Source organism: Capricornis sumatraensis, chromosome X (genome assembly GCF_032405125.1).
Source record: "Capricornis sumatraensis isolate serow.1 chromosome X, serow.2, whole genome shotgun sequence".
Classification (NCBI taxonomy): Eukaryota; Metazoa; Chordata; class Mammalia; order Artiodactyla; family Bovidae; genus Capricornis; species Capricornis sumatraensis.
In genome coordinates, this window is record NC_091092.1 from 62,810,872 (window position 1) to 62,828,344 (window position 17,473).

Here is a 17,473-nt window from a genome sequence, read left to right on the forward strand (position 1 = left end):
GTCACCGCGCCGCCCCCTCCCCGCTGCATACCTTGCCCACAGCCGAGCAGCTGGGAGGCTATTTATAAAGGCGGGTGAGATCAGCGGCCGAGGCTATAAATGTGCGGGCTGTGACCGGGCCCCAGAGGAGCGGCCGCCCGGGGTGCCGGAACTACAGGCAACGGGGCCAGAATGAGCGCCAGTGCAAGCGGCGGCTGCGGCGACGACAGTGACAGCAGCAGCAGGTAAGGCCAGGTCGGGCTGCCCAGGGCCCCTGGCAGCCCGTGCCCTCACTGCCTGCCTGCCCCACCCGCAGCTCGCAGGCCTCCTGCGGGCCCGAGTCCTCTGGCTCCGAACTGGCCCCCGCCGCCCCCACGCCACAGATGCTGCAGGGGCTGCTAGGCTCCGACGAGGAGGAGCAGGAAGACCCCAAGGACTACTGCAAGGGTGAGGCCCCGGGGAGGAAGAGGAGGGGGCCCGGAGCCCGCCCACGTGGGCCAGGGGTCCCAGCAGGACGGCGCCGTGCCGGGGCAGGGGCAAGGTGCCACCCTCAGCGGCCTCTGTGGGCTCCCTTCCCCAGGCGGCTACTACCCTGTGAAAATCGGGGACCTGTTCAATGGGCGGTACCACGTGGTGCGCAAGCTGGGCTGGGGCCACTTCTCCACCGTCTGGCTCTGCTGGGACATCCAGTGAGTGTCCCCCCACCCCCACCCCGGGGCTCCATTCCAGCTGGGATCCTGCCCCTGGGCATGCCTGCAGCTATGGCGAGGGCCCCACGAGTCTGCCTGGTGCCAGCGGCCAACACGGGTCTTGGTGTTGCAGGCGCAAGCGTTTCGTGGCTCTCAAAGTGGTGAAGAGCGCGGGGCATTACACGGAGACAGCTGTAGATGAGATCAAGCTCCTGAAATGTGTGAGGCGCCTCCCCTACCCGTTCCCAGCTCCCTGGGAGCCGCCTGGGGCCTGGCAATGTGGGTGTGAGGCCTGCCCGCCCGGCTCCGAAGGCTGGGGCGGGGCGCCCACAGGGGCAGGCTCCAGCTGGCAAGGCCGAGGGGGAGGACCCAGAGGGCGGGCCTGAGGCTTTTCTTCCAGTGAGGCCCAAGCACAGTGGGACAGGGGGTGCCGGAGGGGCTGCCCACCCTGGGGGAGCAGCCGGCAAGGGGCAGGTTGAAGCCATCTGTGGCCCCTTGGCTTTTACTGCAGGTCCGAGACAGTGACCCCAGTGACCCCAAAAGAGAAACCATTGTCCAGCTCATCGATGACTTCAGGATCTCAGGGGTTAATGGAGTCCGTATCCTTCGCAGGCTGAGCAAACAAGTGTGGCATCTCAGCAGGAGCTAGCTGGCTGGTGCCTTCCAGCTCCAGGGGCCTCAGTTTGCTGATCTGTGTGATGGGCGGTTTATCCCTTCCAATGACACTAGTCTATGAAATACCCCCACCACTTCAGGGATTTGTGTCTGGGCATGGGAGGTGGAGCAGATAACCAGGTTGGCATTGGCAATCCATGGCTAGGTTACCCCCAAGTGGGAGGCACCATCTCTGTGTGCCTTCCCTTTTGGGGGGGGGCTGTCAATAGGCTCTTGGGCAGACATGGGCACAGGACTGGGGCTGTTCTGAAAAACCTGTCTACTCCTCCAGTGCCCTGTCCCTAGGAAGACCACAGAAAGTATGGTGCCAACTGGCACACCAGAGAGTGACAGGGACACTAGGGCGCCACTGGGATGGTGGTGATACAGGACCTCCCAGACCTAGCTCTATGCTGCCTGAGGCTTGGGGCTCCCCCACCCCAGCTGAGGGTGGGCAGGACCTGGGCCCCGGCTGCACGCCCAGCGGCTGCCCTTCACTCCTGGCCCCAGATGTGTGCATGGTGTTGGAGGTCCTCGGCCACCAGCTGCTCAAGTGGATCATCAAGTCCAACTACCAGGGCCTGCCCGTGCCCTGTGTGAAGAGCATCGTGAGGCAGGTGAGCTCTTCCTGAGTTCGGCAGGAAGAGCCCTGTGGCAGGCAGCCAGGGCAGGGCGGGTGGACTTCAGGACTGGCTCTCTCCAGGTGCTGCACGGCCTGGATTACCTCCACACCAAGTGCAAGATCATCCACACAGACATCAAGCCCGAGAACATCCTGCTGTGTGTGGGGGATGCCTACATCCGGCGCCTGGCTGCTGAGGCCACAGAGTGGCAACAGTCAGGGGCACCACCCCCATCCCGCTCCACAGGTACCCAGATCCTGGGTGGGGCTGGGGCAGGGCCCGTGGGCCTCAGCCCCAGCCCCAGCCTGAGTTTTGGTTCCTTTCTCTTCCTCCCGGCTCTGCCTGCTCCACCGCAGTCAGTACCGCCCCCCAGGAGGTCTTGGTAAGTTGGGCCGCCTCTTTTCCTAGGCCTCATTTTCCCATCTGCTCAGAGCTCACTTCTCAGCCTCTCTGGTTCCCCTTTCTCCCTAACTCTCCCTGCTGCCCAATACTCCTGCAGGGGCATTTCCAAAAGGCCAAGTGGCCTGGATGAGGGTGATACAGAGGGGGCCACAAGCCCCAAACGGCCCCGGGTGGCCACTGGGGCTCACCACCACCTCCCCGGAAGGACAATGTGTTTATAGCTGGCCCCAAGGGAGGCTGGCGCCCAGCCAGAGGCTTCTTGGTTCCTCCTCGGCCTCCAGCTCTGGAGAGTGGAGGGCAGGAGGGGACCCAGGAGGTGGGCGAGGTTGCAGGACCACATCCTGATGGTCATGGAGTTCTGGGACCCGCAGACTTTGTCCCCTGCGGGAGCCCTGTGAACAAACTTGGGCTGCTCCGCGGCTGGCTGCCAGGCACCCCCGGGCTGACCCTGGCTCTCTTGGCAGACAGGGAAGCTGTCAAAAAACAAGAGGAAAAAGATGCGGCGCAAGCGGAAACAGCAGAAGCGGCTGCTGGAGGAGCGGCTGCGTGACCTGCAGAAGCTGGAGGCCATGGAGGCCGCGGCCCAGGCCGAGGGTGAGGATGGGAGCAGGGAGCGGGCCCCCCAGCGGCAGCTGCCCACTCAGTACCTTGGCCTGTCTCCCCAGACTCCAGCTCCAGACTCGAGGCGGGCAGCGGCTCCACATCCTCTTCCGGTTGCCACCTGGGCGGCGTTGGGGCTGACCCCTCACCAGCTTCTTCATCCCCGGCCCCCAGGGGCAACCTCAGCCTCAGCCCGGGCTCCCAGACCTCAGGCTTCTCGGGCTCCCTCTTCTCTCCCGCCTCGTGCTCCATCCTCTCAGGCTCGTCCAACCAGCGGGAGGCCGGCGGCCTGCTCTCCCCTAGTAGTAAGTGTGACCAGGCCAGCGGGCAGTGGGCAGGGCTAGGCCGGTGCCTGACTAGCTCAGCCACTCTCCCTTCTCTTGCTTCCCCAGCACCATTTGGTGCCTCCAATCTCCTGGTGAACCCCCTAGAGCCCCAAAACGCAGACAAGATCAAGATCAAGATCGCAGACCTGGGCAACGCCTGCTGGGTGGTATGACCAGGCACCTTGCTATGAACAAGGCCGGTCCCTGGGGCTCGACCAGACCCCCGTGACAGCCTCAGGCTGCAGTCCCAGGGCCGAGCCCAAGACAGCACCTCTCCCACCCAGTCGGCAGGACTGGGACCATGGGCGGGGGTAGACGGCCATGGTGCAGGGGCTGGCCTGTCTCAGGTCACCTTGCCAGGCCCTCTTAGGACAACGGGGTCCCCTGAGGCTCAGAGCGAGCCCCACGATGCTCCTGGGGTGCATGGGCCCACAGGAGGTGGGAGACGTGTGGGGGGCGACTAAGAGCAGCCCAGCCCTGGCCCCAGCCCCTCCCCCGGGCTCCCCTTGCCTCCAGCACAAGCACTTCACTGAGGACATCCAGACACGGCAGTACCGGGCCGTGGAGGTGCTGATCGGTGCCGAGTATGGGCCCCCGGCTGACATCTGGAGCACAGCATGCATGGTATGTCTGCCCGCGGCTGTTCCCCACCTGGGCAGACTCACTGGGGCCAATCGCTTTAGCCTCTGCCCTTTTCAGGCCTTTGAGCTGGCCACTGGCGACTACCTGTTCGAACCGCACTCGGGAGAAGACTACAGTCGTGATGAGGGTAGGAGGTGGTGAACCCTAAGGTCCGGCCTTGGGACCTCCCAGTAGCCTGGCCAACCTCCCAGCTCCCTTTCTGTCCACAGACCATATCGCCCACATCGTGGAGCTGTTAGGAGACATCCCCCCAGCCTTTGCCCTCTCAGGCCGCTATTCCCGGGAGTTCTTCAACCGGAGAGGTGGGGCCACCTGGATGGAGGGATGATGTGGGAACTTGGGGGCCAGCGAGGGGTCTCAGATGACCGGCCTCCCAGGCGGAGGCTGACCTGCAGGGTGCTGGCCTGCCTCCAGGGGAGCTGCGGCACATCCACAACCTCAAGCACTGGGGCCTGTACGAGGTGCTCATGGAGAAGTATGAGTGGCCCCTGGAGCAGGCCACACAGTTCAGCGCCTTCCTGCTGCCCATGATGGAATACATCCCTGAGAAGCGGGCCAGCGCGGCTGACTGCCTGCAGCACCCTTGGCTCAATCCCTAGGCCCTGTGGGCACTTTGGGCAGCTTGGGGCGGGCCTGGCTCCCTCCTTACCCCCCGGCCCCCAGTGCCTTCAGGGAAAGCAGTACAGTTCCTGCCCACCCTGCTGAGTGGGAGCTTTCTCATACCCACCTGGGCGGGGCAGGCCAGGGCAGACAGATCTGCTGAGGCTAGGCCCTGGCCTTTCAGGATGTGTTCTGCCGCCCAACCCTCACAGAGGGGTCCTCTGAATGGGAAGTGTGCTGTTTCTTTTCTTAATAAAGTGTGACCTGAAACACCCGCATCCATAGTGACAGAAGCACGCCACCAAGGGCTGGGGCGGAAGTGGGTTTATTCTGGGTCCACCCACTGAGCCACCGTGGGTGCTGGTTGGTGGCACCAAGCGGGTCTGAAGAGTGGGCCTCCACAGTCCTGGAGACAACCTAGGCCTCCACAGCCCGGCCGTTGATGACGCGGATATGGCGGATGATGTCCTGGATGGCTTCCGATGTGGTGCCCTGGCCCCCAATGTCTGGGGTGTGCATCTGCAGGAGACAGGCAAACTTGGGCACACGCCAGGATCTGGCCAATCCCTGAGCCCTGGCCTGCAGGCGGCCCAGGGCTGCCCACTACACGCTGTGGCCTGCAGGAACTGGAAGGGCCACCAGGCGGGCCGTGGTACCAGCTAAGACCGAGAAGGCCCAGCCAACCTGGTGTCACCCTCCCCGTGGTGGCGCTAGGTCACCATTTCCGGCCCCTCAGGCGTCCTATCAGCTCAACCTGGGCGGGGGTTGGGGGGCCTCACGTTTTCATTGTCCATGGATGCCAGGACGGCCTTGCGGATGGAGGTGGCATAGGAGTGGAGCCTGAGGAAGAAGAACAGAGTTCAGTCCTCTGGGCCTCGGACACAGTCTGAGGGCTGATGGCCAGGCATTGAGAAGCCACTTACTTGAGGTGGTCGAGCATCATGCAACTCGCCAGCAGCGTAGCTGTGGGATTGGCAATGTTCTTATTGGCAATACTCTTCCCTGTGTTCCTTGTAGCCTGGAAGAGGTGACATGATAAAGGAGGGGGCTGGTGAATGTAAGAATGTCGAGGGTACCCTGCATTGGTGTGAACTGTCCAGAACAGGCAAATCCAGACTGAGCAGATGAGACTGGTGCGAGGAGCTGGGGGGAGGGGACAGAGAATGCTGGCCACAATTACCAGATTTTTTTTTTTTTTGGTAAGAAGTGGATTTATTCAGATTCAGAGAGAAGCACACTCTACAGAGTGGGCCATCACAGAGGGTGAGGGCCTACAAGATTTCTGTGGTGATGAAAATGTTCTAGGATTAGTGGGGATGTTTACACAGTTTTGAATATTCTAGAAACCACTAAATCACTTACTTTCAATGACTGAACTAGAAAGTGTATGAGCTATAGTTTTTTGCCAACCTTTGTCGACAAAAGTCTGTCTAGTTAAAGCTATGGTTTTTCTAGTAGTCGTGTATGTGGACTTCCCTGGTGGCTCAGATGGTAGAGAGTCTGCCTGCAATGCTGGAGACCAGGGTTCAATCCCTGGGTTGGGAAGATCCCCTGGAGAAGGAAATGGCAACCCACTCCAGTGTTCTTGCCCGGAGGATCCCATGGACAGAGGAGCCTGGCGGGCTACACTCCATGGGGTCGCAAGGAGTTGGACACGACTGAGCAACTCCACTTTCACTTTCATGTATGGGTGTGAGAGTTGGACCATAAAGCAAGCTGAGCGCCAAAGAATTGATGCTTTTGAACTGTGGTGTTGGAGAAGACTCTTAAGAGTCCCCTGGACTGCAAGGAGATCCAACCAGTCCATTCTAAAGGAGATCAGTCCTGAATATTTAGTAGAAGGACTGATGTTGAAGGTGAAGCTCCAATACTTTGGCCACATGATGGGAAGAACTGACTCCTTGGGAAAGACCTTGATGCTGGGGAAGATTGAAGGTGGGAGGAAAAGCGGATGACAGAGAATGAGATGGTTGGATGGCATCACCAACTCGATGGACATGAGTTTGAGCAAGCTCTGGGAATTGGTGATGGACAGGGAGGACTAGCATGCTTGCAGTCCATGGGGTGGCAAAGAGTCGGACATGACTGAGCGACTGAACAGACTGACTGAGCTCTAGTTCACAAAGGCCCATGGCCTTGGCATCACTGGTGGCACTCACCGTCTCAAACACAGCATACACATGGCCATAGTTGGCCCCAGCCACAAGGCCAGGGCCCCCAACTAGCCCAGCACAGACGTTGTTGACGATGTTACCATAGAGATTGGGCATTACCATGACATCAAACTGCTGGGGCCGGGACACCAGCTGTGGGATGGGGAGCAGCAGTCAGGAGTTGGAGCACCAGCAGGCCCATGCACCCAGGGCAGGGGCCCGTGCAGCATGGCAGCCCAACTACCTGCATGGTGGTGTTGTCCACGATCATATTCTCAAAGGTGATCTGGGGGTAGCGGGCTGCCACTTCCCTGCAGCACTGGAGGAAGAGCCCGTCGCCCAGTTTCCTAGGGTGATGCAAGACACCAGCTTGGCCACGGCCACCGCCCGCCAGAGGGACAGGATTCACCACCACAGAACCACCAGTCCCGTCTGCAGAGTGGGCAGAACCCCGTTCCACCTCCCTCCAACGTGTGCACTGAGAGCAGGCCTGGGCCCCAGTACAGAGAGGTGGCGTTGGGGACCTACATGATGTTGGCCTTGTGCACGGCTGTCACTTTCTTGCGCCCACTCTCCTGGGCCAGTTGGAAAGCGTACTCAGCAATGCGCAGGGACTTGGCCTTGGTGATGATCTTCAGGCTCTCCACCACGCCTGCCACACTCTGGGAAGGTGAGGAGGGACCAGAGACTCATATCCTGTCGGAGCCTGCCCTCCCACATGAGGTTCCCTCCAGGCATGGCCTTCCTGACTGCCGGCCTAGCCAGGCGGCCCCCGTGCCCCACTCACCTCGTGTTCCAGGCTGCTGTACTCGCCCTCTGTGTTCTCCCGGACAATGAGGATATCAATGTCCCGATGCCGGGTCACCACACCTGGAAGGCTCTTACAGTGGATGACGTTGGCATAGAGATCCAGGCTGGTGCTGCAGGTGTACCAAATCAGATCAGCTGGCCACAGCCACTGCCATCCCCACCCAGCACCCAAGCTGCACCCTTGGCTCTCACCGAAGGATGTTGTTTCGCGATTTGTGGGAGGGGGGCAGGTTGTGGTTTGTTTCAATGTTGCCTGCAGGACAGAAACAAGACCGGCAGGCTGGAGAGGGGCCCAGGCTCCAGCGTACTCCTGCATTTGAGCTGGTGGGAGGAGGGCTTCATAGAACACCCTAGCGCACTTGCAGTCGAAGCGCCATGAGGGCGGATGGGTGTGTGCGTCTGGGTGTTGAGTTCACTGATGGCTTCCTGGCGTATAACAGATGCTCGATAAATACTGAATGAAGGAAGGGATGAAAAAAGCTGGGAGCTAGCCAGAAGGTCTTGCGAGACCCTGGGTGAGGCTTGGCAAGGCCAGGGTCCAGCTGCAAGGGCAGCTTGGCCAGGGTTCGTGCCAGGCCTTGTGTCAAGGTGCCACAAGAGCTCCAGCTCGGGAGCAGACAATAGTTGCCTATAAAAGACCACGGCTTCACCTTGGCTGGAACCAGGGCACCCAGAGGGCCAGCTGCCCCTGAGAGAAGGCAGTCAGAGAATGTCAAGTCGAGGGGGCCCTTCTCAGGTTCCCCCAGGGGTGCCTCGGGCACCCTATCGTTGGCATGTCAGCCCCTCCAGGCGACAGCCAGGGCCTGTGTCTCTACCTTCATCTCGGCTCACTCACTGCTCCTACAGAGCAGGTGATGGGCTCAAGTGTGCAGAATGAGTGATGGAAACAGTTTAAGGACCTGGATCCAACTGAGGAACACTCAGCGAGGGTCAAGCTCCCAGCTGTAACTTCCACAGCTGTGCCGACGAGAGCCAAGGCCACTGGCGGGGGCTTAAACCTGCATCGGTGTGACACCCAGTGTGTGAAGGAAAACTCTGAGAGCCACAGCTGACTCCAGCAGAGAGGGCGGCCCCAGGCGGGAGGGAGCCCACGCCTGGACAGGCTCCTGCAGCAGCTAGCAACACCGAGACCACCAAGGTGCAGCACCCGTGGGCACCCAGGGACAAGGGTCAGCTCACAAGGGAGTCTCACCCTTCAGGGCTACGCGGTTCCGACGGATGGCCATGATGGCATTGCGGATGTCCTCCTCGTCGGCGGTGGAGCTCACATGCACTTCTTCAAAGTCCACAGGCACACATGCATGCCTGGGGCAGAGTGGGATCAGGACAGTGACCCTAGGCCCCGAGCACGGGGCATGGGGGGTCTCTCCTCTGCTGCTGCCCACTCTGTCTGGGCTCTGGCCAAGGGGAGACTGAGCCTAGCTATGCCAGCTGATGGGGGTGCCCTGACACGCCAAGACGGCATGAGTCGCTCAGGTTCCACCCTCCCCCTCACCCGGCTCAGCCTGGCAGGAGGGCAGGCACCAGGACAAGGGGCCACCCGCCACTGGCTCGCTACCCTCATGGTGCCCCATTCTCAGGGTCTCCCTGACTGGGCCCAGGGGGCTCTGTACCTGAACACCGACTTGACGTGCAGCATGAGCTCTGGCCCGATGCCATCTCCCGGGATCATGGTCACTGTGTGCCGCCCACCATACTTCGCCGACGGGGGCTGGAAGGGAGGGGGAGGAGGGCAGCCCTTCAGTTCCTTTCCTCCCTCAAGCCCTGACTCAGTGGGCCAGCCAATTGGGAGGTGCCAATTCAGGGTACCCCAACCATATGCCCTGCCCCACCCACAGTGCAGCACTGCTTGTGAGGGGTTTCAGTCCCCCCAAGTCAAGAGGGCAACCACAGAAGCAGGTCCCACCTCCACCTGGAACTGGGTCAACCTCAAAGCCACCAAAAGCCCCCAACCTGACAAACAGGTAGATCGGAAGGATACTCACAATTGTTTGTTGCTAGAGGTGGGGACAGGAAGGAAGAAGACACAGATCAGCTGAGGTTAGAACAAGGCAGGGCCTGGGGAACCGGGCTTTGCCCCCAGGGTTCAGGGGAGGAGAGGAGAGGAGGGAAGGAGGAGAGGTGGAGATTGCATCTCAGGGGAGACATGGAGGGAACAGAGCCAAGAGGTGTGGCACACACACGTGCCCACACACACACCCCTTTACACCCCAGGTGCCCACAAACCCATCCGCATACACCTGCACACACACTCCTCTGCACACACGTACAGATGGACACGTGCCCGTATGCACTAGGGCAGGTTACTTACTGAGAAGCTCCTCCGGGGGGCCTCGTGGGCACCTAGAACCTGGCAGAGAGAACCCAGATGCCAGTGGTTGTTATCAAGCTGGCCAGGGTCAGCCAAGCTCCTGGCAGGGGAGGTGGGCAGCCCCACCATGCCCAGAAAGGCCCTGTGGCTCTGGAGCTTCCGCTGTCCAAAGACATTTACAGAAATGTTGACACTTCCCTCCCCACCTTTTGCTGTTTCTGAGTTTTCTCAGCCAATTTTTCCTGCTCTGTGAGGTCTGTTGAGTGAGCAGAAATTGGCACACTCAACACAGTACAAAAGGGAAACCATAATAGCAAACCACAAGGCTACCACGACCATCATCCACGTCATTTTTTTCCATCATGTCTCCTTTTTACAAAAGCAGCATTCAGTCAGAACATGGCAACGATCCAGATCATGGAAACCAGAGAGGAAAAGATAGCACCCAGCCCTCTGCCCAGCCAGAGATTAGCCCTAGTGGCCACATGGGGAATAGCCCTCTAGGGTCAGAAGAAGAGCAGATGCTCATCCTTAATCAAGGCCTTCATAAAGGTTGGCAAAGATGCTTCATGGCCTGCGTGGATGACAGATGTCCACAACCCCCCACTCACAATGGCCACAAGTGGTCATATCAGTGTCACGCCTGAGAGCTTCAGAGCAACAGCCACTTTAGTCAAATGGGACAGGTGCTCAGAGGGACCCATCTGGAGTCCCCACACTTTCCTGGAGGAAGAAGCCCAGGTCCCAGCTCCTGCCACAGGGGGCTACAGGCTTACACTTTCCTCTCTGGGGGGGCCCCACCTGCGTGCCCCTCAATGCAAAGAGGCAGGGACCGAGCCACAGTCCCTCCTTCTCACTCAGGGATGCCCTGCCACTTGCCTGCTGGGGGAGCAGCAGAGGATGCCAGCCAATGATAGAGTCACTGTGGCAATTTTCCAAAAAGCCCTGCCTTCCTGCTAGGAGTCTAGAAACCTCAGGCAAAGGCTGACCACCCCATCTGGGTCTCTTCGGCTGGTATTCACAAGGTACCCACTTGCACAAAGCTGTGTAGGTACAGGAGTTAGGAAGGGGGTGACGAACAGGACAAGATACTCCTTGGGTTTCTACTGATCCGCAGAGCCCCTGGATCAGGAGCCAGATGCATGCTTGGAGTTTTTCTGTTTGCCTTCTAGCAACTGTCAGTATCTAGATTCATCTGTCTATAGGCTCTCAACACAAACTTGTGCATGGTGGCTTAGACTGCCCTTCCTCCAGGAAGCCTTCCCTGATGCCCTAAGGCTGCTGAGCTGCTGGTCCCCTTGGGCTGCAAAGCCCTACTCGTTCCCTTCCTCCCAATCCCCATCTCCCCAGGTTACAGCTGCCTCACTCCTTCTCCAACCCTTAAGCCCCAGAGAGTGGACGCCACGTCTGTCTGATCTCCTGCTATCACCCCAGGACCCAGGAGAATCCCTGGTCCAGAGCTGGGACACAAAACACATTTCTTGACTGAACGGAACACATCAGAAGATGAAGAAAGATATGGCAGGTTCTGAGGCTAGGGAGACCTCAGTCCAAAGCCTCCGTCCACTACTCCTGGTGGCAAACAGCTTAACCTTGCTAAGCTTCTTCCCCTTTACCTGAAATCCATGGAACAGAAGTGCCTACTTTATCTGACCACTGGAAGCATTAAGCAAAAAGAGGTACGCAAGCTGTTCAGTCCTGAGCTGAGGGATGAGGGCTCCCCTTCACCTCAGCAGCCCCTCAGGCCAGTGTGCAAGGCTGGTGACCAATGAGGAGATGCTGGGCTGGCCCCTATGGCTGCCAACTAATTCCTCCTGGGTTCCAGCTCTCTGAGGCCCACAGGCACGGGGCAGGTAACCTGGCCACGATGGTGAGCCACCACTCACACCGGGCCTGGGTCTATTTCAGTGCAAGGACCCCCCACCAGACCATGGGTCCCCTGACTACCACCAGGGCTGAATCTCTCCTTCATCTGGTCCCAATGCTACATATTCCATCCAGCTTTGGCCAAAGACCTGGAGAGCTCTCGGAATAGCAACTTCCCTGACCTTGCTCTGGACAGAGTCAGGCCCCTTCCTTCAGAGAGTTACAAAGATTCTGTGAACCTACCCACTCTAAGGACCCCAAGACAAGGCAAGATGTGATACATGCATTGGTCTCCAGCTTGTTCATCAACCAGGAAGGTGGACTGTTACCCTTGTCCTTTGATAGTACCACAGAAAGCAGTCCAGAATGGTATGTGGTTCAACCAAAGGGCTCCCGTGCTGCACACCTTAGTGAAGTTTCTCTCTTCAGCATGTTTCTGTTGGATCAAGTATCAGTGGTGTCTGCATGTTTTCCCACAAGGTCCCACTAACTGGGACCAAAGATCCAGGCTTCATCTCTAAAGGTTCCCATATCCAAGACAACCAATCTCGGGGCAAGGCACTGCCCAGCTAGCAGCCTTTCAGTCTCCTCATTCCCGCCCCAATATGGACACAAGCACACACACAGGGGAAGTCAGCAAGGAGACAAATGTCTCCACCAGGATCCTGCAAGAGCCTAGAGGCCAGAGACCTTTGGAAAGCCTCTTGCCAGCAAGTGGGAGAAGTCAGCATTTTACACAGAATTTAATAAGGCAGAAGCTGCGACAGGCCAGCCTTCCCAAGGGCTCAGAGAGGGGAAGCATGCCAGGAGATGTGACCGCAAGGAGTGTCAGCAAAGTCACTGAGTTCTGGAAGGTCAGAGGTGGGTGGATCCTTTGACAGTGAGGGGAAACTGGAGCCCAGAGAGAGAGGTCAGACCTCTCATCCCTTCGGGACAGTCCAGACTTGATGACGCTTCGGACTTCCCACCCACCTAGGGACTACACTATCCTCATGGAAGTGTGTCACGAGAGGAATCAGACCCGAATAAGCAAGATCCCAAACGGAGAACGACGGAAGCAAAGCCCTCGCGGCCTCCCGACCCGCCGCCAGCTTCAGGAATCCTAGCTCCTTCCCATTCCCAGCGCCTGCAGGGTGGGGAAAGCCCCTGGGGCACCGAAAAGTCCGACAGGCCACCTCCACTGGGAGAGGTGGCAAAGCGGTTCATAAGAGGGAAACCCGAGGAGGACGGGCGGCCGGGAACGGATTCCCAAGAGCACAAGAGCAAGGCGGGCCGGACACGCAACCGCCTCACGAGGGTTCCCACAAGGACACTGGGAAGTGACACTGCCACCCGCTCGCCGGGAGCTCCCCCGCCACCACATGCAGACTCCTGGAGCGCCAGACCAGGGTCAACTTCAGCTAACCCCTTCACTGACAGCGGAGGTGGCCAATCAACCCCAGGCCGCGACACTCTCCCCTCCCTGCGAGGCCCGCAGCCAATCGGGCTCCAGAACGGTCCGAGCGTGGCGGCGGCCCGCCTAATCTCGCCGAGGTGCTAACACCTCTTAGTGAGCGCGGCGGCTGTCCCCTTGGGCCGCTCCTCCCTCTCACCTCCCAAGGACGCCAGAGGAGGGCCGGCCTGAGTGCTGCCTTCACAGCGCCGCCCGCGGCCGTCGCCACCTTCAGCGCCATGACAGAACGTGAAGACAGCCGCAGGTCGACACGCAGCTGTCGCTCTCGCGAGAGCTCGGCGGAGCGCAACGTCTCGGGAGGGGGCGTGGTCCCGGCTGTACGCACGCACACGGCCGCGCCGGTTTCCCACGCCTTTTTCCGGCGCCAGAGGCGCCGCCGCCGCCATCTTTGGGGGGCGGCCGGCTGGGCGCCTGGTCCGGGGAGGAGACACGTCAGTACCGCCGGCGACGTCACAGGCCCGCCCAGCCCGCCGGCGCCCGATTGGCTGCGGCGGCTGCTGACGCGTCGCGCTTCCTCGTCTACTCCTCGTGTTCAAGCTAACTGTTCTCTTTTTTCCTTGGCAGAGAACAGGCGATGGCGGCGCTGGCATCTCTCGGCGCCCTGGCCCTATTGCTGCTGTCCGGTCTCTCCTGCTGCTCAGGTAGCGGCCTGGCCGGAGTTCTTTTCTGGCGAGTCTCTCACCCACGACTGGTGGTGCGTCGGGGGAGGACGGATGCGGGCAGAGCGGGGGTCTGGGCCTTCTCCCTTCGAGAGGCAGGTGGTCTCTGGTCGCGGCGGCCGAGGCCACCACGCTCTCGTGCACCACACACGTTCACCCAGCAGCTGAGCTGCTGGAAGAAACAGCCTGATCTGTGCCCCGTCTGCTCCAGTGAGGAAGACTCCCAGAGCCTTTCTGTGCGCCTGGCCCCAGCTCCAGCAGGGAAAGTGACACTCGTCCCTGCCGCCACTCCTAGAGCCCCGGATCTGGGGGTAGGGGGGTGGGGTTGGACAGGAGCAAAGCTCTGCATTTTAGGGCGATCGGAGCGAGAAACTGAGCCGGTGGAGAGGAACCACCTGACCCGATGTGGGGTCAGGCCTCCCTAGGAATGGGGCTCCGAGTGAAGCAGAGACGGTCCAGGCAGAGGGGCCCAGAGTGCGGACGAGTTAGAAGGGACCTGAAGAGGGAAAGATGAGTGTCTAGATCAGACGCTTGGTTTGTGTACCCTAAGGCCTTGTTGGATCCGTATAGAGTTTTTCAGCAGAGTCAGATGGGTTCACATTCTTGAGAGGTTGTTAACAGTGGCTGGGCTGAGTTCTGACTGACACTGGGGTCCAGAAGTGTGTTTAGCAGGAGGTCCTTCCAGGAGCCCACAGTGGGCCTGGGGATCTGGACTGGGTTAGGACCACTTTGAGCACTTTCACTTTATCTGCCCTACTTCAAGCCAGCGCCCCTGAAGCTGGGAGTGTTTCACCAGCCTCAGTGGCCACCCCACCTGCACCCTGGTCACTGGCTCCTCAGGAACTACCCATCCTGTAGGCAGTGATGCCTGGAAAGGACAAACCTGACTGTGAAACTGTGCTTTCCCTTGTTTGGAGGAAGGTCAAATTTGGCAAAGTGTGGAAGCATCTGAGGAACGTGGCTCCTGAGAGCCACTTCCCACCGACGTTCCCAGGCATCTTCCTCCCACTGGTTCAGTCCTAAGCCTCAGCCCAAGTCATGGCCCTGCCCTGACACTGCGTTAGAGCAGTTGGAGCCTGATGGTTTAGGTGGCACCTTTCCTTCCCTGTGGCCTCTAGCAGTGTAGAGATGGTGAGGGTGTGTCCTTTCAGCGCAGCAGGAGGACAAGTTGTGCTTCTGGACCCAGATCGCCCATTTCCTTTCCTCCGGAACCGCTGGGGCCAGTCTTGGCTTTCTGTCAATTGGGGCAGAGACCCTTCATGTGGGAAGCCTGCATAAGTTTTTGTGCTTTTATGTCTGCAGAGCACGCCTTCAGTCAACTAGCTAGGGCCTTGCGGCTCTGAATTGAGGTCAGCCTGGCCCTGAGCTTTTGGGGTGTTCCAGGGCAGGCTGTGTCTCTAAACCGTTGCATGGCTTTTCTGTCTATAGGTCCAGGCACAGAGTCGAGTTGTGCAGTGAATTCACACAGTGTACTCCCCACCCCTCAACATGCTCACCTGTTCTTTTGTCCTGACATCGAGGTTCCACACGCACAAAGTCTTCCCATCCCCCTTTCTCTGCCTTCCTTAAAGGCCACCCCACCCCTCTTGGCCCCTGCACTTCTGATTCGTCATTTGGATCCGTCTCCCAGACTCCACCTGGCAGGGTCCAATGGGCCCGTTGTGTCTTTAGTGGATGAGCTCTGGGAAGTGGGGTAGGATGGTCCCTTCTGCCCTGCAACTCAGTGAGCGAAAGCCATGCCTTATCCCTCCCTCTCTGCCTCCTCCCTGCAGCAGAGGCCTGTGTGGAGCCCCAGATCACCCCTTCCTACTATACCACCTCGGATGCTGTCATTTCTACCGAGACTGTCTTCATCGTGGAGATCTCCTTGACTTGCAAGAACAGGGTCCAGGTGAGGCAGCAGGGCTTCAGCCAAGAGGGCGAAGGCTCAGAGGTGGGCAGGGAGCCTGAGCCTTTGGGCCCTTGGTAGCACCAGATGAGCTCAAACCTAGGGCTCCACGAGGACAGTGAGCATCAGGGCTTCACCGCCCGGCTGAAGGCGAGAACAGGGCACAGATGATTAAAGAACATCCAGCTCACCAGCCAGGTCTACTTCTCCCCCACAGAGCAGTGTAGGTAGACACTTTGCTGTGTCTGGAAAGCATGCTCGTGGGAAGGGAGAAAGCCAGGCTCAGCCCCAGGGCTCCTGTATCCCCTTTCTGGTTGCTCTTGGCTGAAACGTGCGTCTGCGTGGGTGTTTGGTGACTTAAAAACTGAGCAGTCCTGGCCTGGGTCCCTGCAACCTGAAGGCCCAAAGAAAGATGGAAGTTGGGCTTTCTTAGGTACCACCTTCCTTAGGCAGCTCCTTGGGCGCCCCTGATCCCAGTACTTGCTTCCAGACTCAAGAAAAAAGAACACTTCAGTCATCCTACCCCTGTTCAGCTAACAGGCTTGCTGGGGATTAGGGAGGCCAGGCCAGCAGGGAGGTGTGGTCCCCAAGGAGCAAGACCAACATGGACAGACTGGCCCCCATGGTTCTCACTTGGTGCCCCTACCAGACCCAGCGCAGTCGCTGACTCTGCCTGGCACCCTGCTTACCCCAGGCGTGGGCATAGCAGAACCTCACAGACAGCCTGAGGGGAGAAGGTGACTCTCTTTTTATTCCCTCCCCCAGAACATGGCTCTCTATGCTGACGTCAGTGGAAAACAATTTCCTGTCACCCGGGGCCAGGACGTGGGACGTTACCAGGTAAGGGAGGCTGTGGTCGTCACTTTCGGGGGAGGTCACCTGCTTGCAGGCATAGCCTGAAACCCTGGGCGGCTTGGCCAGCCGAGCTGAGGTTCTTGGACTCTGCGCTGGTAGCAGCAGCACATCCATCGTATCCACCCCTTGCCAAATGCACCCCACCCAGGTGTCCTGGAGCCTAGATCACAAGAGCGCCCACGCAGGCACCTATGAGGTCCGGTTCTTTGATGAGGAGTCCTATAGCCTCCTGAGGAAGGTGAGCGTCCCCAAAGCCCCCCAGGCCTGTTGGAGGGCGGGTGCAGCCCACAGCCACAGTTGTCTCTCCCCTGTGGTCCCCATCCCCCTCCCTAACTCAAAGCAGGATGGGTGGGTAGTCACCTTCCTGCCTGACCACCCACCCCAGCTAGCCCCATGCCTTCTTTCCTTTGCCCACCTCTCTTCTCCCACAACTCTGGGCAGGGTTCTGCCCCAACCTGCCCACCCAGCAGAGCCCCCTGACCCCAGCACCTCCCTCGCAGGCTCAGAGAAACAACGAGGACGTTTCTGTCATCCCACCTCTATTCACGGTCAGCGTGGACCATCGGGTAAGCTGGAGGAGGGGACTGGCTCAGCCCAGGGGAAGGGGTGGCGCACACGGCCAGCCTCGCCTTTGAGGGGGCACTGGGGGCTGTGCCAAGGTGGCTGGCGTGTCTTTGTGTCCCCTGGAGTGGCTGGCCCTCTCCCGTCTGTCCCTGTGGGAATGACCATGGTCTCCTTTCTTGCAGGGTACCTGGAACGGGCCCTGGGTCTCCACCGAAGTCCTGGCTGCAGCCATCGGACTAGTGATCTACTACCTGGCCTTCAGTGCCAAGAGCCACATCCAGGCCTGAGGGTGGTGCCTGCCCCCCACCCTTGCTTCTTTGAATAAAGAGCTATTGGCTATCCCAAGCACTGGAGCTGGGTCACGCACGTGGGCAGAGCTGGGTGCCCAGCATCTGTCCA

At 59.6% G+C, this 17,473-nt stretch overlaps 3 protein-coding genes across 5 annotated transcripts; 2 read left to right on the forward strand and 1 right to left on the reverse strand.

The window, feature by feature from the left end:
- Positions 1-171: 171 nt before the first annotated feature.
- Positions 172-4,514, forward strand: SRPK3 (SRSF protein kinase 3). Its single transcript, XM_068962691.1, has 15 exons — positions 172-224; positions 296-426; positions 560-668; positions 802-889; positions 1,180-1,267; positions 1,833-1,939; positions 2,026-2,191; positions 2,302-2,327; positions 2,812-2,941; positions 3,013-3,252; positions 3,340-3,440; positions 3,790-3,897; positions 3,973-4,042; positions 4,125-4,217; positions 4,330-4,514. Exons 1-15 carry the CDS (start codon positions 172-174, stop codon positions 4,512-4,514), a joined length of 1,695 nt encoding a protein of 564 aa, XP_068818792.1.
- Positions 4,515-4,840: 326 nt separating this feature from the next.
- Positions 4,841-13,394, reverse strand: IDH3G (isocitrate dehydrogenase (NAD(+)) 3 non-catalytic subunit gamma). 2 transcript variants are annotated; one of them, XM_068962692.1, is made up of 13 exons: positions 13,248-13,394; positions 9,790-9,828; positions 9,464-9,475; positions 9,092-9,189; positions 8,671-8,783; positions 7,671-7,731; positions 7,456-7,588; positions 7,197-7,330; positions 6,913-7,015; positions 6,675-6,821; positions 5,439-5,533; positions 5,295-5,355; positions 4,841-5,034 (listed from the first exon to the last, which is right to left on the reverse strand). In XM_068962692.1, the coding sequence occupies exons 1-13, from the start codon at positions 13,326-13,328 to the stop codon at positions 4,933-4,935; spliced, it is 1,179 nt and encodes a 392-aa protein (XP_068818793.1). In that variant the 5' UTR covers positions 13,329-13,394; the 3' UTR covers positions 4,841-4,932. The 2 variants fall into 2 exon arrangements, with proteins under 2 accessions (XP_068818793.1, XP_068818794.1); XM_068962693.1 differs by lacking the exon at positions 9,464-9,475.
- A 207-nt stretch (positions 13,395-13,601) lies between these two features.
- SSR4 (signal sequence receptor subunit 4) lies at positions 13,602-17,473 on the forward strand. 2 transcript variants are annotated; one of them, XM_068962561.1, is made up of 6 exons: positions 13,602-13,749; positions 15,540-15,658; positions 16,421-16,495; positions 16,659-16,748; positions 17,011-17,076; positions 17,257-17,462. In XM_068962561.1, exons 1-6 carry the CDS (start codon positions 13,683-13,685, stop codon positions 17,359-17,361), a joined length of 522 nt encoding a protein of 173 aa, XP_068818662.1. In that variant the 5' UTR covers positions 13,602-13,682; the 3' UTR covers positions 17,362-17,462. The 2 variants fall into 2 exon arrangements, with proteins under 2 accessions (XP_068818662.1, XP_068818663.1); XM_068962562.1 differs by having other exon boundaries at positions 13,649-13,749; positions 15,543-15,658; positions 17,257-17,473.